This window comes from Lagopus muta, chromosome 27, assembly GCF_023343835.1.
Source record: "Lagopus muta isolate bLagMut1 chromosome 27, bLagMut1 primary, whole genome shotgun sequence".
In the NCBI taxonomy this organism is placed as follows: domain Eukaryota; kingdom Metazoa; phylum Chordata; class Aves; order Galliformes; family Phasianidae; genus Lagopus; species Lagopus muta.
In genome coordinates, this window is record NC_064459.1 from 1,701,001 (window position 1) to 1,724,260 (window position 23,260).

Consider the following 23,260-nt stretch of genomic DNA (forward strand, 5'->3'; position numbering starts at 1 on the left):
CAGAGTCTTTGGGGCTTTGAGCACAAAGGTGGCTAAAAATAAGGAGAACAACAGGGAAAAGTGAACACAGTGAATGGGACCTTTAGGAGCTGCAGGGAAGAGGCAGAAACTCCTGGCACACGTGAACCTTGCAGACATGGTAAATGTGAAGCTCTCCTGCCCTCTCTGCTTTCCTTGCAGGGCTTCAGGCTGCTGAAGCTGAGAGCATTGCTTGGTTCTCAAGGGGAGAACGCAGGTTTGTGAAGGACAGCTCTGTGCTGTGCAATTAGAGGTGATGCTCTACAGAACTGGCTGAGCCAGGAGGATGCTCAAGTGCAATTGAACCCTAGGAGCCAGAAATGCCTCTGCTGCACATCTCTGTGCCATTGGCATGGGCACAGCATGATGCTGAGCCTGGCATCCCCCAGCCCCAGTCTTCGCCCTCCTCCTGTAATCAGAGTTTTACAAATCAGAAAATTGCACATTAATGCTTCGGTTTTATTCCTGTTCATCACCACCCAGCGCTGCTTGCTTATTATCTTAACTCCTCAGAACGATTTCTCCTCCCATCCCCACTGCTCACTTTATTCTTGATGGCTGCTCACGATGGTATTGAGCCAGCTGCGCCGTGGTTTGCAGCAGCACAGATTAACATTTCCACTTTAATTGCTGCCTGCCTGGGAAAATGCAGGCCAAGCTGTCATTCAAGCGATGCAATTGCACTATGGAAAGTCTTTTCATTTGCTGGTGCATCTGTTAAATGATTTCATGTGCTACAGGAGGGGGACAGCAAAGCTGAGACGACTCGGCGTGGGGAAGGGCTACATGTTAGGGGGGAGCTGAGGGTTAAATGTAGCTTGGGCTTACAGAATGCAGTGATTTAATTTGGAAACTGGCAGCTTGGTGTATGCACTGCCCAAGAAATAAGAATGGCTTCCACGTGCAGCTCGAGAGCTTCAGGCTTTAAGATGTTAAATAAAGCATTAGCCAAATGCCATTGTTTTAGAAACCTTGCATCAAAGTTTGCAGATGACACAATGTTGGGAGAAAGGGTTGGCCTGTGTGAGGGCAGGAAAGTGCTGCAGAGGGATCTGGATGGGCTGATCAGTGACTGAAGCCAATGGCCTATTCTGCCAGGTAACAACAGTAAGAAAGGCCTCAGGTTGTGCTGGGGAGGTTGAGGTTGGGTATTAGGAAATGCTTCTCTAAGAGAGTGGCGATGCATTGGCACAGCTACACAGAGCCATGGGATGGGTTGGGGTTGGACTTGGGCAGCTTAGACATCTTTTCCAACCTTGATTCTGTGATTCTATGGCCCATCCCATCACGGGAGACAACGCACCGCCAAAGCCAGCCCACTCTGTCCTTGTATAACAACCAGTGAAAGCAGGATGGTGACCAAAAGGACTGTGGGGTATGCTCTTTTGCTGTGCTGAATTGCTCTTCATCTCCTAAGACCTGATGTGAGAAACTCTAGCACCATAGATGGGTAAATATGGGGCCGAGCATTTGGGTGCAGCCCTGAGTCACAGCACTTCTCCAAACCTCACTATAATTCTCCTTTTCTCTCTGCAAGAGAGAAGCACTGCACCACTGCTGCCTTCCCATCAACTGATGGGGCTTTTTAAAACACTTCCCAGGGTAATGAACCATGCAGTGGACAGCAGTGCTTTTTTCTTTACTTCTCCAAACTGCAGCACACTGCAGAAATGAAGGTTTTTCCCTTTGCTGGTAATCCCAAGCGCTTCCCAGCATCAAGGAAGCAACATCACAGCAGTGGCTGCATTTCCCTTAATCCGTCCACCATTTCCTTAATCCATTTCCCAGCTCCTCCGGCCTCACTTTTGCTCTTTTTGTTAAACATGAATCTTCTCTCCCGTTTTCCATTTTCACAGCCATGTTGTGGAGGCTGATATGGAGACCCCTCCTGTATGGTCTCATGCTGCTGCTTTCCCGCTCCACACACCTCTTCTGTTTCCATGTTCCTACCCAGGCAGCTGCAGGCTCGAGGCAGAGCTGAAGCCGAGGCTCTGCCCCATCTGCAGCAGGCAAACACGGACTTTGTTCTCCAGCACCGAGCTCCAAACGATCGCCTGGCGGAAATCTGCTCCATTTCTGTTCCATTTGGAGCTGCCGCTCGCTCTCTGCTGCTGCAAGACACATCACTGCAGGATCACCCCCAGCTCTGCCAGCACTCCTGGAATGCCAAGAGATCCTGCCTGCAACCCCACTAACAATTTTCCGGAGACCCCCGCAGAACGTCCACCGAATTAAACCTTCCCGCACGGAGCTCCGCCGTCGATCTCGGCAACAAAGGCGAGCAGCAGGCGCAGCAAAGGGTTAACTCCGGCTGTTCGCGTTTCTGCCTTCCCTCTTTCAGGCTGGGTCCCTGCCAGGAGGAAGCAGTTCAAGTTGAAGGCTGGTGGTGCGTGCAGCAGCATCGGGCGCATGTCTGCGCTCCCCAGCAGCCGGAGCGGGGAGGGTCTGGCAGGCAGCGAGCGGCCGCCCCGGGATGGCACAGGGCTCCGAGTGCCGAAACTCCCTCCTCTATTACTACAGCGTCAAATTCGCTTTGTCCACCTATGCCACTCTCTTCTCGGTAGGTGCTCGGGTTGCTTTGCTGTTTTTCCTGCTGTTGTTCCCCACGGTGACACCCCCATGGGTTCAATTTTCATGTTCCAGTGTCCAAATTTCCTCCTTCCAGGAATCAAATCTCTACTATAAAACCTGGTGCTGTGCTGTGTGTTTCGCAGAGTCCCTCTTACATCAGCAAAAAAGAAAAAAAGGGTCCCAGCTGGTCCATGGTAGGGAAAACTGCAGCTTTTGATGCATTTAAAAGCACCGTCCTCGGACCGCCCACCCCCAGAGCAGCTCCTGGAAATGCCCTGTGGCAGCGAGCAGTGTTTCAAAGCACTCAGCAAACACAGATTTAACACTTTGATCACTCAAGGGGTCACCGGGCAGCAGCGCTGTTCTATTCGCTTCACGTGCTTTGATGGGGATGGGGCTGGAGCAGCTGGCAGAACCCATTGGTGTGGATGTGGCAGCGGTGGTTATTTGGACCAGGCTGGTTATTTTGAGAGGAAAAGTAACTCTTATCGTTAAGCAGTTTCAAACCATTGAGGCAGATGTGGTGGGGTGAGGCTTCTCCTGCAGCTGGAAGGTGTAAGCATGTGTTGAGGCCTGGGGAATCAGCAGGAAATCCCCTCACCAGAGCTCTGTGCGCCCCTGGTTAACAAATTCCGTGTGAGCTTGGCACCTTCCTAGGGTTAACCTTGCATAATCCAGTCCATAGCATTTACAGGTATTTCCTCCTGGCAGCTAATTAATCATCTTTGCCCCATGCACTCGTGCTGCCTGGGTGTGTGTAGTGACATGTGTGCCTAATTGTTTCAGAGTAATTGAATACACAAACATCTCTGGTGTTCCTGGGCAGGTTGAAGAGTAAATAGGGTTGCAAACAAAGCTTGAAAATGCCTCCCTCGCCCCTTATTGATTTGTTTGTTCTTTTGGTGAGCTCATGGGAGGGCAGCTCTCACTCCTGGGGTTGGAGAACTGCATCGTCTCACCTCTGAGTGTGAGTGAGAGATTCATCACCACCCCCTGTCACTGGGGTTTTGTTTCCTGCACGGATCTGAGGTTTGCTTTCCTGGAAATGCCTTAAAGCAGCCGTAAGGATGAGGAAGAAGTGCTGTTTTGTTTTAATTCCAAGCTGCCTGACCGTAGCTCTTGGCTGTGCTTTGCAAATGCAGATTAGCAAGGGGATGTGCAATGCCATGCACTGATGGATGGGTGCACAGAGAGACAGGGCAGTCTGTGGGGTACACAGCAGTGTGTGGCTGGTCCAGCCTGCGAGCAAGAAGAGTCTCAGTAATTCCTCATTAACTGAGAAGTAGCTGCAAAAAGGTGATTTGGAATGGCTCTGACCCAGCCTGCCTTTAACCAGGGATGTGTGTGCTCCCTGTGGACCCCAAGGAGGTCCCTGTGCTTGCCATTGCTCTGTTGAATCCACACGGATCTCACAGCCTTTCCAGCCCCCTGACCCAGTTCTGGAGATGCACGCAGTGACTGTGTCCATCCAGCAGCTCTCCCATCTCATTAACCAGACGTGACGGGGGGCTGTTTTGCTGCAGCCAAATGCACTCGATAGTAATTACTGTGCAGACACGTTGTGTTGCTTTGAGTGAAGGCCTTGAAAACGTAGCACCTCCCATGGAGAAGCATTCAGAATAATTCACTGGGAAGGACTGAGGAGACTTGGAAGGGGAGGTGATGTGGTTTTCTGTCCAGCCTGCAGGGAATTGGTTCAACGGAGAAAAGAACAACATTGGATCCTTTCCAGCCCTTTTCTGTAATGAAAGTAAATACGTATAGGTGGGAAAATCAGCAAAGGAGTGTAGGATAAACCAGAGAGTGGCTTGAGACCACGCATGGAGCCAATTGCCCAGAGGTTGGAGAGCTGTGTGTTAGGCAGGAGCTTCCTATGGAGCACTGCTGTGAGCCCATTACAGCCCATTGCATTACCTCCCATTTCCCCCTTGAGGGTTTCATCATCTCCCAGAGCTGCTGGAGACCTGGTCTACACTCCAAGAAAATAAGCAAAAGAGGTCTGTTACCCTGCAGGTAGCTCTGTTTTTTTTTATTTTCTCTGCATTGCATCTGCCAGGCATTGGATATTTGTGCTTATGTGATGAGAGGCAGAAGGTGTGTGACAGCCAGCATGCCACAGGCCTCCTGGCTGCTTTTATACCATCAGATTTAACACCATTCATCGTCCTGGCTGCTTGTCAGAGGTGAAGTAGCTCTGTTTTCAATTTTATTTCAAACGGGAGCATTCTGTTTTTCCATGTCTGAATGCAGTCAGTGTTTCCTCCCGCCTCAGTAGGATGGGGAGAGCGGAAACAAAAGGTAAAACCTATGGGTTGAGATAAAAACAGTTTAACAGGACAGAAAAGGAAGGAAATTAGTAAGCATCACGGTGCATACTCACTATATCCTTTTTCAAGCAGAGGAATTCTTACTTCTAATGGATGAGCAACTGCTCTGTACTGGTGGGAAGGAAGATAGATTCTCTCTGAGTTGCTGAAGCTCTTGGCAGTGTTTGTCCACAGCCAACACACAGACCCAGAGGGAGGAAGGGAGATTTTCTTCGTGTGGTTGAGGCATGACAGCTGTGTCATCCACCTTTGGCTTCTCTCTGTGTTTCCAGGCCATTGGTGCCAGTGAGTTGGGCTGGTAGGCATCTGAATCTTGGGATGGCTGCTCGTTGACCAGGTCAAAATCACACATCTCCTCCAGAACAGCTGATTCCCTCTGGTACCAGGCACCTTTCTCCACAGGTATTCATTTGTTTGGGAAACACAGCAGGTCTTCCTTGAAGTGATGTCTCCCCTTCGTGGCTGACAAGAGTCGCCTCCATAGGCAGAATGTTTGTGCCCTTTTTCTGGTCTCTATCTGTTCAGTTCAGGTCAGCTGTCCTGGTTCTGTCCCCTCAGCCCCTGTCCCCTCTGTCACATCATGAGAACCTGAGTTCTTTGTTTAGCATAAGCACTAATCAGCAGTAACTAAAACATCAGTGTATGTGTATGTTTGGTGGCCCTGCTAGGCAGGGGGGTTTTTTGTGGCATTTTGTGGCAAAATGGTGGCATTTCGTGGCGAAACGGCGGCGTTTGGTGGCAAAACGGCGGTGTTTGGTGCCAAAATGGCGGCGTTTGGTGGCAGAATGGCGCCATTTTGTGGCCACATGGCAGCATTTTGTGGCAGAATGGCGGCGTTTGATGGCAAAATGGCGGCGTTTGGTGGCAAAATGGCGTCGGTCCCTCCGTAGAATTTTGCCTTGGGGTCCCTTCCAACCCGGGTGATTCTGTGATTCTGTGATTCTGTGATCAGCACGTTATCAACGCTGTCCTCATCCTAAATCCAAAGCGCAGCACTATGCAACCTGCTAAGAAGAAAATTAACCCTATTCCAGCCAAAACTGGGACGCATCACCTGTCTGCCTGGGTTTGAATCCACTGTTGTGACTTTCGGTGTTCCTGAATGAGGAGAAATTACTGCCTGCCATTAACACTGACTCATCTCATTAATGCTGATCACCCTGGGGAGAGCCATGCCTGCTGCTTGGCCCCTGGCAGGCTGCGAGGTTGCTCTGCTTTGGCAGGGATTCTGCCCTCAGAATCCCCCTGCTCTTTTTGTCTTTATTTTTGCCATCAGAGCACTGCCTTTCTCCACAGTGGCAGTTTGATCCCACAGTGATTATGCAGAAATGGGATAATCATCCTCTCGTTAGACAGTAAGTGAAGGTTTGCTTTTTCTCTTGGATGCATTGCAGAGCGCTCATTATGGGCAGCTGCTGGCTGAGTTTGCACTGCATTAAGGTGATCACTGGGCAGTTGGTGTGTAACTACAGAGGGTTTACTGACAGACTTCATTATGTACCTTAGCACGTCACTGAGCGCGTGTGGTAGAAAGCAGCTGTGATGCCAGGAATCAGAAAGATCTGTGCTGGCTGAATTCATATGGCAAAAACAACCCCTCCAAAATGAACCCAGTGATGGAAACCAGAGCAGCCAGGCTTTGCAGGGAGTGGTGCAATCTCTTCCTGCTGCTTTCTGTGCTCTTCTTCAGCTGATGAGCTCATTTGTGAAGGCTTTGACACTGCCAACTTGCTCCATAATCCACTGTTTCTCAGTAGAAACATTGCTTTCAGGGAATTTTTTTCCCCAGCTATTTTTCATCAAAATCCCTTTGCCACCCTTCAGTTCCCTCTTGTCCTTAGAGCATCAATCCCCTCTTGTCCTTAGGAAACTCATTATATTCCTGGCTTCACAATTAATTCCTTGCAGTCTCCCATTGCTGGGAGAGGTCCTGGTATATCCATCCCTTTCCTCAGGGTGTGCGTTGCTCTGTGAGGTGCCTTCTCATGCCTGAAGGTGCTTTGAGGAGCAGCAACTCATCTCATTTCTAACTAGAAGTTCCAGCCTGCAGTGGCGACCTTTAGCAGAACGGGTTGCAGAATGCTGGGGGACTTCATAAGCCAAGAGCTGAGCAGAGAGAGGTGAGAAATTCAGGCAGAGCAGCCGAGCATTTGCTAATTTTGGTTCTTCCAGTTCACTTGTTAGTCTTGGGTAAGAGAAAATTTGGAGGTGTGTGCTCAGGGTTGTCTGGGACGATGGTGATGCTGGGAGGAAGGACTCCTGCATGCCACGTGCTTGGAATGTTTCAAGGAAACATTCAGCCCTGGGAAACCCAAACAGTTCAGCCTTGGGAAGGCTGTTGTTAATGCAGCCTGAAAACCCTCCTTGTTTTCTCTCCCTTGGTAGCAGATGAAGCCCAGTCTGTGTAAGATGCCTCATCTGTCCCTTGAGTGCACAGCCCTCAGCCCCACTCCTGGGTTTCTTTTATATGTTTTCCTGGCCTCTTCCCTAATTTGCATCGCAGATCATGAATTAAAAAGGAGAAAGTGTTTCTGATTGGCATGCAGGAGGAGCAGTGGAGATTACAAGCATAGTGTGCACATCTAACTCCTGGGATGTGCTGTAAGAGAGAAGCATTACATCAAGCCTAATCCCAACGAGCCAAGCTGGTGCTTAAAATAAAGGATAAAGAAGGAAATGGATGAAAAGCCTGTTATCAGGAATAGGCCCACCTGTTTAGATATTTGCAGCTGAACAGTCTGCAAATATCACAGATCTGGACTTGACTTTCTGGGCGATTTCAGTTTCTCTGTAAGTGAGATGTAGCCTGGGAGTGGACAGGGATGGCTAAACATAAACTGAGTGCAGTAACTCCACAAATAGAGTCCAGCCAGAGTAGAGAAGAAAATAAATCATTCCTCCAAAAGGATTGTGCAGGAAAATTAAGGATTGAATCGGCAACACAAATTAACCAGAAGGGTTTGAGTGAATTCGTTAAGGAGAAATGGAGCCTCTTGGAAAGGTAAAGCAATGGAAAAAGGAGTGAGAAAAGGAGGTTTTCTCCTCATTGAGCTGAGGCTTTCCTGCAGTATTTTCTTACTGAGATGCAGGATGGTGGAGCTGCAAAAAGCAGCAGGAAAATCACTTGGGATGCTCCTTGCTTTCCACTCTGACCTTTCCAGGAGTCAGCTTCATGCTGGTTGTGCTGGGAATGGCTTCTGACAGCTCCGAGTGCTTGGAATCTCCGTGTTGGCTTTCATCTGTAGGAACCAAAGAGATGAAAATAGCCCTTTTCAGAGCCCTGTTTTATCCTGGCACCCTTGGGCTCTCTTTTTCAATTAGGGCTGTTTTATTGGAGAGAGGGGAGGAAGATGGTCATAAATAATCCGTTGCTACATTTGATGATGTTTTTCATCCATGGCGCAAAGACCGAGTGGCTTGCTATGGGTTTTGGTATAAGGTGGTGCTTGAGGGAGGTGCTGGAGTGAAATGAGTAATTTGGGGGACTGGTCTATGGGTGGCAGTTCGGGTGGATGGGCTGGCAGTATTGCTGTATACAGCCCAGGGTCTGTAAACCCAGGGCAAGGGTCAGCTTGAGCAGCCAGGTGCATTGGATGAATGGGGAAAGGAAAAACCTTGCAAAATGCAGCTCCTTTGTGAGGGAGATGTAGGGCTGCCATGGAGGGAGATGGAACCCTGATGGAACCCCATTTTCTATCAGTCACCCTTTGGGTCTGACCCATCAGCTCACCCATCGTGTTTTTATCTAGCAGTACACTGGACATTTTTCTTCCTCTGGGATCTCTTCCACCTCCACCTTTTCCTCAGAGTTTCTGATTTTTTTCCCTTTGGCATCTGATGCACATCTCACACTTTCCTCGTAGATCATCGGCCTCGTGATCCTGTGCATTGGGATTTATGCCGAAGTGGAGAGGCAGAAGCACAAAACCTTGGAAGGGATGTTCCTCGCTCCAGCCATCATCCTGCTTCTGCTGGGCTTCACCATGTTCAGCGTCTCCTTCGTCGGCATGGTGGGGAGCCTCAGGGACAACCGGACACTTCTGAAGATAGTAAGGCTGGCGCTGCTGCCGGGTTGGTCTGCTTGGTTTCAAGGAGGGAAATTAACGTATCCTAATGAGTCACCACCATGAATTACAGTAAGGGTGTGCCTCTCAATGCTTTTAGCTCAGCCGTGAAGCCAGTGGACAGTAATGGGGCAAAGTTACGTGTACAGATTGCAGAGCTGGCAGCCAGTTATCCACATCGTTGGGAAGCTGCTGCCTTCCTCTTGGGGCAGCAAGAATGCCAGCAGAATCATAGAATGGCTTGGATTGGAAGGGGCTCCAAGCATCATCGAGTTCCAACCCCCCTGCTACAGGCAGAGCCACCAACCTGCAGATCTGGTACAAGACCCCAGCAAGGAGCTGGAGGCTGCAGGAGTTTATAAGCTATGTTATAAGCAAATGCCTGCAAATGGGGACGTAGCTCATCCATCATGCTCAGCCCAGGCTGGCGTCCACTGACAAACTCGGTGACAGCTCAGTTGGTTTTTCAGCTGTGACCAATGCTCTCTCAGTGAGGAAGATGCTTTGGATGAATATTCTGTGCTGGTCTACAGAGCCTTCCTGCTGGTGTGTGTGTGCCTTGCATGCTAATAACCCCCATAACAGCCTCCCCTCCCACTGATTTGAGCTGATTCGCTTATTAAAATCAAACACTGGGAAGCTAGCACTCCCTTCCACTGCCTTGCAATATTGCTTTTAAAAATTGCTCAGCATTTGCATATCAAATTAATACTGATCGGGAAGCCTGTATTGTCTTTGCTCCCGTGTTACTGGCTGAAAATATCCTTGCTTTCCAATACATCTTGTTTCATGCCACGTGTGGTCGGTGGTGGTTTGCACTGCATTGAGGAGGGGGGCTGGGATGGAAGCTGCTCCCTGTTGCAGTGTGATATCATGTGCTCTGCTGGAGAGCTCTGGACGAGTCACCTCCTGACCTGTGTTTGAAGGAGTCTCTAAATTAGTGGCCAGCCCAGTCCTGCCCAGGTATTTAATTGTGGTATTTAAGTAGCACCGATAGCTTGCTTGCTAAAAATAATCACAGTTTTCAATTAATTCCCTATCAAATTAATTGTATCTTTCTTTGTGAACTCCGCGTTATCCCTGGGCTGACTTATATCTCCAGAACATAACCCTCTTTTTGCTGTCCACCCAAACAACAGGAAAAGCTCTGTGTTTCTTTATGCCATAAACCCAGATGACATTTTTCTGCCAAAGCTGAAGTTCTGTTGCTTGTCGAGTAAATTACATCTTCTTTTTTCCTCCATCTCACTTTTCACTACATGGCATTGTGTTCATCCTATCGAGGATTATTCCAAAGAAGGATAATTACTTCAAATTTCTGATAATATCTTCCTTTCTCTGCTAATAATTCCTTAAGTTTCAGGGCTAATGCTCTTTTTCTTTGGCTGACTTTAGAAGTGGGAAATTGACACATCAGAGGGTAGGAACTGTCATCCTTGTAGCAACGGGGGCCAACAGAAACCCAAGCTCATTAACTGCATTTCACAGCTTGTCAGTCAAATCAATTCTGTAGTGGCACAGCTGAGAAAAAAGTAATCCTGCCCATTTGGGTTGCTTTTGTCTCCCTTTAGATATAACCAGCTTCACGCCTGCTGTGTGGAATAAATAAAGCATGTGCAAGTTATCAAGCACAACAACCCTTGCAGCTCTTTTGGCTAGGATGTAAGAAGGGGGATGTTGACTTTGTGCGTTGAAATACATTGTGATTTTGGTTTTTTTAGGGTTACTCGAGGCTCCTTGGTCAATTGTTGGCTGCAGAGTGGCACAAATGGCCCAAAGTCACATCAACGATCCCTTTTCTAGCAGCAAACAGGGGAAATGGTATTTCTGGTAATGAATCAAGCCTAGTTCCCTGCCTTTGAGCTGAAACGCTGTTTCCTCTACAGATCTATTCAGCTTGATGAGCATCAGCACAAAGAAGATAAGGTGACAGCAGGCTTTCCCAGTGGAGGTGCACTTTACCCAGCAGAAGCTCTTCATACCATTAGCTTACAACAGTTCCCTAGTGAGACTGGAAAGACCATTGATGTTAGCATGGTTTTGTGGCACTGAATTAATGCCTTTTTGTGCTTCCACCAGCTCATATCAGCAAAACATGTTGGCAGCCCTGGAACTCTCCATTGATTTTATGTTGGAATTGTGCATCAGTGTTTCTATCCATCATTCAGAAATGAGTGCTCAGGCCATGAATCTGTAGGAAGTTTACAGCTGCTGAATTTGGAAAGGCTCCTTTCAATTCTTCCTTGGTTGCATTCAGAGAGGACGTGGTCTCCCATGCACCAACCCATTCAGGGTCACTTTCCTTTTGCAGAAATGGTTTCATACCTTTTTTTTTTCCCCACATTTCTCCAGGCAGAGCTTTGAAAAGACATTATTCACATTATTCCTTAGTGAACTTTGCAATCAATTGACCTCGGGTGGGAATTTGATGATGCAGGGACCACGGGGAAGGGAGGTCGACCCTGAGCTCCAAAAGCAGGCTGAGGGCAGACCCTGGAGAATGTACAATAAGACAGAATAAAATGGTGTGTATTGATGATTATGGAAACTCAGTGCATGATCCCCAAAGAGACACGTGGAGATGTGCTGTAGCTGCCTTGAACACTCATACCTGCCATTTCCTGGGACCACACACTCACAGTGATGGGCAAAAATATTGCTCTGAACTTAAAATCACGGATAAAATTGGCTCTACATCTTGCCTCTACATCTAAAATTGTATCTAAAACATCTAAAAATATGCCTTGCTCATTCAGAGAGCAGTAAGTTCTTCTCTATTTAGGAGAAAATATTGCTGTGCCCCACGAAAACCCGTCAGCTTGCACCTGAATAGAAACACTAAAACACAATTCCAACACGAGCACCATGGAGGGGTCCAGGGTTGGCCAACATGTTGGGAAGACTTGCACTTAAAAGTGGGTTGGAAGCTTCTGCTTCAGCAGCAAGTTTTCATTTGCTGTTCCAGGCTTGAATAATCGGAAGCTGTCTGATAAAGCTTCTGTTCTCAGCAAGTTCAGAACGAAAGGTTTAGCAAATTGATTCTAAAATCAGCATTGCTCTCAGCAAGATGGCTGTGGGAGCTGGGTGGGTTTGGTGTAAGGTCTGGAAATGCCATGGGACAGGCTGCTCCCTGCATCTCTTGCACTGGGATAAGCCCAGCTTCTGCAGATTTGCATTTGTTCTATGCAGTGCAAGAGAGAAACAAAAGCTGAAGTAGGAGCAGAAATCCAACTTGTCTCCCTTCTTTTGGGGAGCCTTTTGGGTCCCTCTTTTTCTGCCCTGTCACATAGGGCAGGATTTGACTTTGGGTCTGCAGTCTTTGGGTTTACAGGATCAGCTGCTGCGTTCACTCTTCTGGACTTCTCAAGTTCTATGTATCCATATATGTGTGTGTATATATATAAACATGTATAAATACAGATATATTTATTGATCTATGTGCTGTTTCCAAGTGTAAGCAGTGCCAAGATGTGAAAAGCAAACAGGCAACCGCTTGCAGCTTTGACTTTTATTTAATTTGCTTTTTTTTTATTATTATTATTTTACCTCTGAGGCCAGGACATGACTTCCAAAGCAGGGCTTGGAGTGTGTCTTTTCCCTTTACAGCTTCTGATTGCACGTGTAAATAGGGAGATTAAATGCTAGCGAATGTCTCCTTTTCAGGTTTGGGAGAGGGAGCAAACTCTGTGGGTGGCAATCACAGAGCTATTGTGTGAGTGGAGAATTGTCCTCCCAGCAAGATAAATTCCCCCCTGAAGATAGTCAGATACTACAGTGATTTGAAGCTTTGTGGCCCTCACTGTTTCTGAACAAAAGCAATCAGAGGGGCCGTGTGTGAAGGAGCACTTTGAGATCTGAGCGGGGCTGAGCAGCTGGTTTTGTTCCCAAGCAGATGGAAAAAAAGGGGCAGAAATGACACAGAAAACCTCTGTCGCAACGGAGCCCTGCAGAGCATCCCTGTGCCACATCGCCAGCACTAATTCATTACCAACAGCAGCCACTTCAACCAGCAGATGTGAAAACATCAGTGAGTGGCAACTTCCACTTGTTTTTTCCCACATCTGGAAGCACTACGTAAAGCAATTTAAAGGAAGTGGTGCTTTGGGTGCACTGCTGGCACTCCAACTCCTCATAGACTTGATTCAGGCTAATTCCACTTGGTTCCGTGGTTCTTAGTTGGGGCAAAGCATTTGTGTAGGGTACCCGGTTCAGTGATTAACTGTGGGATGCTCAGCTCCAGGCCTGCAAAAAGAAGCAGTCCCTTGAATATCTGCTGTAAAGAAACACTCCTGAGGGCTGCAAACAGGCACTGCTGTCCCTGTGCTGTGCTGGGTTAGGTTTGGGGTTTAGGGATAGGGTCAGAGTTAGGGATTAGGGTTACATTTGGGATTAGGATTGAAGTTGGGGTTAGGGTTAGGATTAGAGTTTAGGCAGAGGTGTTAGGGATGGGGTTTAGGGTCTAGGGTTTAAGGTTAGGGTTTGAGCAAGGCAAAAGGTTTGTCCCTGCTGCCTTGGCCATGGCAAGAGGCCCCACTGCTTGCTTTGTCCCATTGGATGCTGTTTCAAGCAGGGCTGATGCAGATTTCAGAGAAATGGCTGCAAATTTGGATTGCAAAAGATGAAGGTTTGGGGGCTCCTCAAAACTAGTGTGAATTTCTAATTGCTACACATAATAACTGAGAGAGCCATGCAGTCACTGGGCTGGCAGCTCTCTGTTGGCCTGGCAGTGCACTGTGTGGGATATTAAACACCACAGCCAGTGGAAGATGGGATAAGTAAATGCTCCTTCTGGTTGCAGCATTACATGAGAAAAGCTGCCACGCAGCTGCATCCAGTGTTGCAACTGCTGGTGCAAGCAGATCACCAGAACTTTGTCCTCCTTCTTTTTCTCCCTGTAGGTTGAAGGTTAACTGCAGCACGCCTCGTGCAAATCATCACTGCAATCTCCTATTGCTCTTTGCAGCCTGGGGTCTGTCTTTGCTTCCTAGGGTTCAAAGCTTGCTGCTCCTTGGGGTGCAGTCTTTGCATCAATAGTGAAGAGCTTCCTTTGGGTACCTCAATATCAACAGCTTTCAGTGGTGTTGGTCAAAACCCTCAGAAGGCAATTCCTGGTAATCAGCACACAAATAGAGCCCACTGGAGAAAGTAATGGAAGAAACTCCCTCCCACAGAGGTTTGTTTGAGGATCTACATACATTTCCTTGCTAAGCCCACTGATTATACAGTGCTCTGATCAGAAGCTCTCTAAACAAAACCACCGCTGGCTTGATTTTTCTGCTTTGCTGCACAGGGGGTGGGGATAAATGAGGGAGCCTGAGGTTTGCATAGCAGCGGTGCTCAGGTTTTCTGGGGAGCTGAGCCCATCACCAGCTCTGGAGCAAACGCTTGGGGTGAAAGGAGCACAGTGTGTATGAGGTGAGGTGGGACAGGATTTGGGGCTGAGCTGCTCTGTGCTTTGTGCTCATCCGCTGCACTCTCAGCAGTGGGGCAGATCTGCAAACGTTCCAACACAACAAATAGGAAAATATATAGTCAGAAAAAGCTTTGCAAGGGCCTCCCAGCCTTCTTAATTAGTTCTCCTTTGAATCCTTTTTTTTTTTTTTTTTTTTTTTGCATTATCATTATTGCAATCATTATCATTTCATTTGCCTGAGACAAAGCAGGAACCCCAGGGCAGCAAGAGGAACTTTCTGCAGGCAGTAGTGGCTGATCTCCTTCTTTAAGGGTTAGTCACCACTTGATTGGGGCTCTTTAATCACTGCAATGTGCTTCCAGTGGGGATTTTCTTGGCCCAGGTTTGACTCCGGAGGAAACGAGGGAGCTGGAGCCCTGCAGGAGTGAATGATTCCTTTGCCACACTGATTATTTCCACTTTCACATTCAATTTCTTGCTGTGTCTCCATTTGCTGTCATTCTAGGAGTGGTTGGGGATGGTTTTGCAAGCAACAAAAGGCATGCTTTATTCTTCCCAGAGCTCTTATGTTGAGCATCACCAGCAAACTCCCAGCACGTTGTGTTCTTTTACTTGGTGCTTGCTCTGACTTGTGCAGGTTTCTTTCTTTTTTAATCTCATCCCTGTATCATCAACTGCAATAAGAACAGCCCTCCTTGCAGTGAATTAGTGGGCCTTCATAAAACCCTCCTTTTGTGTGTTTTTTTTTGTGTTGTAGCTCTGCCTGGTGCACTGCAACATCTGTCTTGGTCTCAGAATGGGAGTGGAGGGTTGTAGAATCATAGGATGGCATTGGGTTGAAACGGACCACAGTGCTCATCTGGTTCCAATCCCCTGCTGTGTGCAGGGTCGCCAACCACCAGACAAGGCTGCCCAGAGCCACATCCAGCTTGGCCTCAAATGCCTCCATGGCATTCCACAGCCTCCGAGGGCAACCTGTTCTAGTTCCAGGTCACAGGACTTTTACAAAGATGGAGGTGATGGCAATCTGGTAGAGGCTGAAAGTCTGTAAAAACCCAAATGAGGGAAAGAAATGCTTTTCTGATAGGCGTGGGGAGCAGAGAGGGGCATATTTGGAGAGCTGGCATCTATGGGACAGGGTGCAGACAGGGCTGTGTATCTGTTGGGTGGACCATGCTGTGTGCTTGGGGCTCTTTGGTCGTCCCAGCCAATTATTTACAAGGCTGCCAGCCCACTGGGAGTTGAAAACAGGTTTCTTGGTCATTCAGATGGTGAAGCATGGAGGAAATGTGTATTTCAACTCGAAGCTTGGCAAATGCATGTGTGAAACCCAGCGAGGTGGATGGGCAGAGGGGCAGGAGAGGCAAATTGCGTGTCCTGTAACTAAAACACCACTGTTTGCATGAAGCAGCATCCCAGGCCACAGTGACAGAAGGGATTATTGCTGTTTTTCTATAGAAGAAGGTGCTCTGCAAAGTCTCAGAAGGAATAACCACATCCCTCTCCAGATGTCCAAAACCAAAGGATTGCTTTGCTGCAGACTCCTGTGTGTGTGACCCCACCTCCCCCCTCCCACGTTGTGATTCACAAAAAGAGAAGGTAAATTGCATGAGTTTCTTTTAATCTTGGCAACGAATCCAGGCTTTCCATCCCTTGCCAACCTGCTATTGGTGTTAGCAGATCCCAACCCTTTTCCTGTGTAGGTTTCAGTGGGCTGACTGAGCTCCTTCCCTTGGGAAGCAACTATAGAAATGGACAAAAATAAGATATGGTGGCATATTTGTGCAAATGCAAGCAGGCCCATTCCAAGGGGAGGATTGAGAGTGCTCACAACAAGGATAAAACATTCCATGAGGGTGTTTGTATTAAATTGAGACTCTTGTATCTCAGGTTGGACGTTAGGAAAAGCTCTGAAAGAGATCTGGAATGGGTATGGAGTCACCATCCCTGCAGGCGTTCAGGAGGCATTTAGATGGGCCTTGACATTACTGAGGGAAATACTAGAGATGGGTGGATGGTTGGACTGAGTGGTCTTGGAGGTCCTTTCCACCCCTAGTTGTCCTATGGTTCTATTCTGTATGGCTCCAGGAGCTCTTTCCCATCCTTGTGGCTGCATCTTTCCCCTTCCACATCCCTGGCAAACAGAGCTTTCCTTCACCATCCCAAATGCCATTCGTGTCACACTCAGGCAAATTTGAGCCTCTTGTGGCCACAAGAGTGCTGAGAGCTCAGCAGCACGGAGCAATGCTCTGCCTCCATCCACAGCTGCAGGCACTTTGCATGGGCTGAATCCCTGCATGGTTTATTCACCCCGAGGCATCCAACCTTCCAGAAATACCCACCCATCCCTGACCCATGGCAATCCTTTCTGCCCTGGTGTGGGTGTGTTTAATTGGAGATGGCTGCATGATGCCCGTGATCTGGAAATGAAACGCTCTCAGCTTTGCACTCTTCTATCAATCCATCCCACGTCTAGAAGTGCTTGCTGTGCATCAACCGAGGATTTCAGGTGATCTTTAAGCTTCTGGGAGAGCAAACTTTGCAGCAAGACATCCCACCTGACACACGGAGATGGCAGAAAGACTTGGAGGCTACCTGGGAAGGCGCAGCTGCAGGTGTATGCAAAGCGACGAGCTTCGTTAAGGGCAGCTGACTGCAGCAAGTGTTAATTTAATGACAACTGAGAATCTTTTCCCTTTGCCAGACAACTTGAGCAAGATAAATTGGCAGCTGAGGGTTATTTTAAGGCTATTTTTCCTTCGTGAAGCTTTTGCTTCACACTCTGCAGCTCCTCAGCGCGCTGCTTTTGCTTTGCGATTTTTTTTTCCACTTACTTTATGATTATTAATATATTTTTTTTCAGCTTGCTGCAAACCTGCAGCAACTCAAGGCAGGGTTAGATGTTGCTTAGGGTGGGTTTTTGCTCGGTCACTGTGCTGCTGGAGTCTTTTTAAGGAAAGTAAAATGCTGTTTTATTCATGCCTGGTCTGGCAGGTAGCAAAGGCAGCGATGCGTTTGTAAGTGGGTGATTGCAGACATTGACAGCGTTTTTGCTCTGTCACACGTGTTCCTGTTACTGATGGTTGCTGCAGTCCTTGAGAAAGCAACAACAAAAGGCACTTTGTGCTTTGTCAGTGCAATCAGCCAAGGGTCTGCCTGCTCCATTCAGCCACTGCTTGGTTTTCATTCAGGCTGAACGTCTGCAAGGCTGCAGATGGGGCTTGTGGCTGCTTTCCTTGCCAACCTTCTTTCTGTACTTGATAAGGGAAATGTTGGTCCTTCTGGAGGCAAAGTCACGCACTGTGTGGTGTCCAGGGGCAGCTGGGCATCACCTGCATGACCCCCAGGTTTGCACTTTGCCTCTTGGAAGGATTGGCAATCAGCCTCTGCCAGCTTCTCCCTTTCTGTGTCTGTCTTTCTGACACTGAACTTGCACTTTTCATTCAGTTTCATCCATTCACCCGCTGCTCTCATGGAAGCAAAGGGTTTAATAAGATGTGAACCTCATCTGATGAAGTATTTGAAAGCAGTCATTTTTCTAAACAGCCAGGTACAGCCAACATCCCCTGCACTTATCCAAAATATGTCCACGTTTGTCTATAAACCAGGCAACACTCCTGGATATGAAATATTAACCTTGATTTCAATACGCATGGAGCAGGCTGGATTACATTACGTGAATCTTGCTTTTTATGCCTCGAGTTGACAAGCTGTGCAGCAGAAACACAGAAAGAGTGGGAGACAAAGAAATCGGTGTGCAGCACTCAATGGCCAGAACGTGAGGAAGTCTCAACTGCACCACCCTGGCCTTCCTGCTGGCTCAAATTCCTTTTCCATTGGGTTTGATGCATGCTGTGTTGTCTCTGACTATGGGATGATAGGTGTTTGGTTACGGGATTCCCTGCCTAATTAAACTCAGCCCATTAGAAGCTGATTTAGGTGATGGGAAAAGCAGTGCTGCTTCTCCAGTAGGACTGCAGTGGTTGGCTGTTAGCAAACAAACACGGTGCACGACTCAGCCAAGGGAGGCTGATGAGAACCCTGCAGTTTGGGGTTTGCACACCAAGCAGGGTGCTGCTGCAGGGGTGCTTTTAGTCTCATTGAGCTTGGGAAATAATTTCTGGGCACACGGATCCGTGCAATGTCTGCTTCAATGTCTTGCTAACAAGGCTTTGCTAATAAACCAGGGGCCAAAGTGAATATCATGGTAATAATTTACCTCCACTCACTTTATTTTTTACTTTTTTTCCATTTTTGTTTGGATTTTTAGCTGGTTACCATGGTAACTTTCCACCTTCCTTTTACTGGTGAGTCTCCAAAGCCGCAGAGGAAGGTAATGTTGGGGAGATCATGTGAGCCAAACAGAGCTTTGCTGTCCATCCTCTGCAAAGTTGGGCACGGTCCCAGATGGAATCTCGCACATAAGACTGAAGCTTTAGGAGCGTGGGCTGCAGGAATAACAAACCTCCCAGCTGAAGTTGCTTGCTTCATCAGGACACCAATTTCCAGATCAGGGGTTTTTTTTTGCCACCATCAGTCTGTCAGAGATGTGAGTTACTGCCCTGCTCTGGGGATGGAGAACTTTCCATTGGATGCCTGGCCTGGAAACATCAATGTTCAGCCAAGGACTGGCATTCCATCATAATAGGTGTTGGCATTTCTCTGCACATCTATATCCACCCAGAGGAAATACTTTCCTCCACTGCATCCATTTTGCCTGTTTCCCCACGCAGAATTTAGCCATCCAAATTACATTTGGTTTCTTTTTTGATCCATCCTTCCTTCCTGCCATTCATTCTACTGGGTAGCAAATTTAGGACTGATATCTTTGGAGGAGATTTGGAGCTCCCTGGGGAGATCGTAATGAAATGATCTGATTTCTAAGTGTCTCTGAGCATCTCTTGCTTTCCAGCTCTCCCTCATCACAGCTAAGTGCTGGCAGCGGACGCAGCCTGGCTTGCAGCAGGGCTAATCCTTCTCTGTCTCTTTCCAGTTCTTTTGGGTCCTTCTGGTGATCTTCATCACGGAGCTGCTGTTGATATTCATTGAAATCATCTTTGAAAACAAGGTGAGTGCCATCAGGAGGCTGGAGGAGCTGCTCCTTGGCTTAGCACAGTGGCAAGCTGCAGCCTATGTGTGCTGGGGGGAGATTTCCTTCTCACATCATGTCTGCCTATGAGCTGAGAATGGAAGATGTTGGTTGTTCTTGCTCTCCTCAGGCTGCACCTTGCTCCTACCACAGCAGCAGCTCCCATGCAGACTCCCAGCCAAAAATTCTTGTGCTTCTCATCAAGCTCCCTGTCTCAATTACATTAACTGCTGACTTGTGTGCGAGGACAGGTTTGACTTAGAGCTGAACCAGCAAGACTGGTAAATACTTCCAATAGAAATATTCCTGGCTGCCCAGCTTCTGCTGAAGGAAGCACACCGTATTCAGTTTTATTTTACTATTGTAATCAATCATGCAATTAAATATCAAATCTCAGCCTCGGCTGGAAGGAGGGGTGTGCAGGCCAGGAGAGCAACATCCAAAATATGTACGTAAGGGCTCTAAACAGCAATTCACTTTTGCAGAGACAAATTGATGCTTTCAAACCTTCAAAAGCTGATGGGCTGGGGCTGGGTTTGGGATTCAGGCACTCGGTGAGACCCAAAGTGGAAGGGGAGGAAGATGAATGGATGCTGCAGCCAGTTCTGTCCAGCAGCTCTCCAAAAGCCTCCAATCCTGGGGAGCTGTCAGGGCACCAGTGGGGAGATGTGGCTCTATAAGGAAAATCAGAGCACTTGAGTCCTTCCCATGTAAAGGAAATCAATATGTGCTGGCATGGCACGTGCTGGCTCTATTTTCATAGAAAATGGCACAAAATCGCTGACTTTGCTCCTTCTCTCCACCCTTGTTCCCCTGTAGTGATGCTCAGCACCGCCCTGTGCAGCAGGAGAGGGGATCACAGCTTTGCAGGAGAACTCAGGGGATGAATCAAACCATTAGTGCATAAATCATCCCCTAATTTAAATCTAATGTGTAATTTGGAAATCAAACAGCGGGGCGGAGAGAAAAGAGACCCAACAAGTGATGAACCACCCGACCTAAAATTGTGAGGAGGCACAAATCTGCATTTGGAGCAGTGCTTGTCAAGCTAGTCAAGGAGATTTAATTGGGTTTTGTATTAAATAAGTGGGGGAGCTGAGGAGGAATGAGCACAGTGGTCTTGCACTGCTGAGTATTGAGCACAACAATCTTGCACAACTGAGTATTGCACTCTGTTGATATGCAGATGGTTTGGGGGATGATAGCACATTTGGTGTCCTCCCTGCAGCCTTATCTCCAGCACTTGGAGCTGGGATCTCATTTGGGATGCTGTCCCCATCCTGGGATCGTATGGGAAGATGATGGGATTGAAGGGTGAGCCCATGTGGGGAGGAAAGGAACAGGGAGCAGCAGAACCCAGGTTTGCCTGTTGTGTTGGGAAAGCTATGGAGCAATGTTTGAATCAGTGTTCACAGGAGTGGTTTCTGAAAGGCTTTTTCAGTTCCTCTACCTGATCCCTCACTGTCGGCAGGCTTTGTTTCCCACTCTGACATGCCTTCATTTTCTTCTTTTTTCTTCTCTTCCCCATCTTCATCTCCCTGCTCCCAGTTCGCCCAACCCCTAATTTTCATGTCAGAGTGAATTATGAAGAACAACGTTCTTTTTCTCCTCTCATCCCTCACTTCTAACTCAGAAAACGTTCCCTTTTCCTCCATTAGCATTTCTGCCTGGCCCTTTTTCAGGAGCAAAGTGGCAAACCTCATAGCTCATAGCATAGCTCATGTGGAGGCTCTGCTCCCAGCTCACAAATAATCTTCCCATGCATCTGTGAAATGCATTTTCCATTTGGTTAGCATTTAATTTGAAGCATCAAAGCTCCCTCAGAGATGCAGGCAGCTCACAGAGCCACGTTGCTGCTCCATGGACACGGCTGCATCACTGGAAGGTTTGTTGGGATTGGTGGTGATTGTGGGCTCTGGTGAGGGCTCTGCTCCCATGTGCAGCCCATCTGAGGGTGCTGTTGGCTATCAGAGGCTGTTTTGCCTCTTCCAGATGCAGAGCACCCCCCACCAGGGGTTAAAGCTACGTCAGAGATGAGGTTGGAGGTCTGTAGGGAGCTGTCAAGAAGTCATCACCCTAATAATTCAATTGGATGTGCAGCACATAGAAAAACTCAGGTGGGTGAAGGAGGGTGGGTGCAGCTGTGAGAGATCAAAAATGATGAGTTATGCACCAAAAGGGTTGGGACAGCAAGTTAGATTCTCATTCTAGTGACAGCCAGCAATGCTATGCTATGAAAAGATTTCTCTGCATGATTTTCATAGTCTGTGATATTTTGCTGTTGTCTGTTCCAAGTGTGAGATGTGTTCATGTTTCTCCTGTCCCCAGATGAATGCAGTTCTGCACTCCAACATTCAGGAGGGCATTCGGCACTATTATGACGACCTTGACTTCAAGAACATCTTGGATTTTGTCCAAGAAAAGGTTTGGCTTTGGAGGAAGGGTGGCATAAGGGGGGAGGGGGCTCGTGGAGTTTTACAAGCATGCAGTGCTGTGAATGGGAAGCATAACGAGTGGTTCGCTCTGTGCCTCGCTGAAGGAGGAGCACACTGCTGGCTCAGATTCGATTTACCATCAACCAGAACCCACAGATCCCTTTCCCCAGGCCTCTCATCCCCCAGTCTGCACATGTATCCGTCCCAGCTGCAGAATTTGCCACTGCCCATGTTAACCTTCATGCGGTTGCCTTCCAGTTGCCCTTTTGTTTTTGGCAAGCACCTTGTGCTATGAAAACATCCTTCAGTTCTATGCTGTGGCATGGACACTGAGATATTTGTATTCCCCATAGCTAATAGAAAGCACCCAATTCCTGAAGGCTCTTTGGTCATTATTCCAAACTGCAGGGGAACAGCTGAAGAATGAACTAAGATGTGTAAAAGCCTCTTCAAGACTGCAGCAACCCCCAGGTGGGCTGCCTTAGATAGCTATTTTTGAGATGTGTCACTGAGCCAGGCGAGCATTTGACTTGATGGGAAAACTGCCAAGAATTTCTTTTCTCCTGGTAACTGGGATGAAAGAAGGGTCCCTGGCTTTCCATGGGCAGCACTGTGAGCGAGCTGCCCCAAGAGCTGTGCTCATCTGCACCCAGTCCTGTTTTGGGGCTTGGCCATTCTGCAGCAGCTTCTTTAATTGTGTGGCTGTGCATCTATTTAAGCATGGCACCTAATGCTTAGAGGCTGCCACGGCTTGGCAGCATTTGTCTCCTGTTCTCAGGCCAACCTTCAGATTGATAAACTGCTCTCCTTGCAGCTATCACTTCTTTTTGAACCAAACTTATTGTGTGCCTTGGCTGCTGTTGCCTCATATTTCATGCACTGTGTAGCTTTTTTGTGACTTCTGCTGATCATGCACTGTATCAAATTAAAATGTCTTCCTTGTCCCTATTTCCCATTATTCCTCCCCTCCATCTTAAAAAACCCGAGGTAGCTGTGCTTCAGAGCAATGATCATAGAATCCTTAGAGTTGGAAAGGACCTTGAAGGGTCATCAGGTGCAACTGCCCTGCAGTGCACAGGGATTTGGATCCCTCCAAATGAACTGAACATCCAAACAGGGAGGGATCAGTCCCTGACGCAGGACCTCCCAGACACAGCCCCTACGTTATACACAGGATCGAGGCAGGTGGTTGAGTTGTATTGCCAGTGGTGGGTTATGGACAAAACCCTGCCATGCTAACCCTTCTCCATGAAGCCGTTCTCATGCAGTAGTGCATTCAGCAGGCAGCTCACAAACCTGTAAGGGTCAGACTTGAAGCCATTACCCAGTTCAGACAAGCATAG

General features: G+C 47.9%; 1 protein-coding gene across 2 annotated transcripts in view; it reads left to right on the forward strand.

The window, feature by feature from the left end:
• Nucleotides 1–1,815: 1,815 nt before the first annotated feature.
• LOC125685164 (tetraspanin-15-like) overlaps nt 1,816–23,260 on the forward strand; it is a 39,725-nt gene continuing 18,280 nt past the window's right edge. The window contains exons 1-5 of one of the 2 annotated variants that reach the window (XM_048928017.1): nt 1,816–2,578; nt 8,780–8,965; nt 15,852–15,992; nt 19,387–19,461; nt 21,811–21,906. In XM_048928017.1, the coding sequence (XP_048783974.1) occupies nt 2,492–2,578; nt 8,780–8,965; nt 15,852–15,992; nt 19,387–19,461; nt 21,811–21,906 (585 nt within the window). In that variant the 5' untranslated portion in view covers nt 1,816–2,491. The remainder of the gene's footprint in view (nt 2,579–8,779; nt 8,966–15,851; nt 15,993–19,386; nt 19,462–21,810; nt 21,907–23,260) is intronic. The other variant, XM_048928018.1, reaches the window with a different exon arrangement.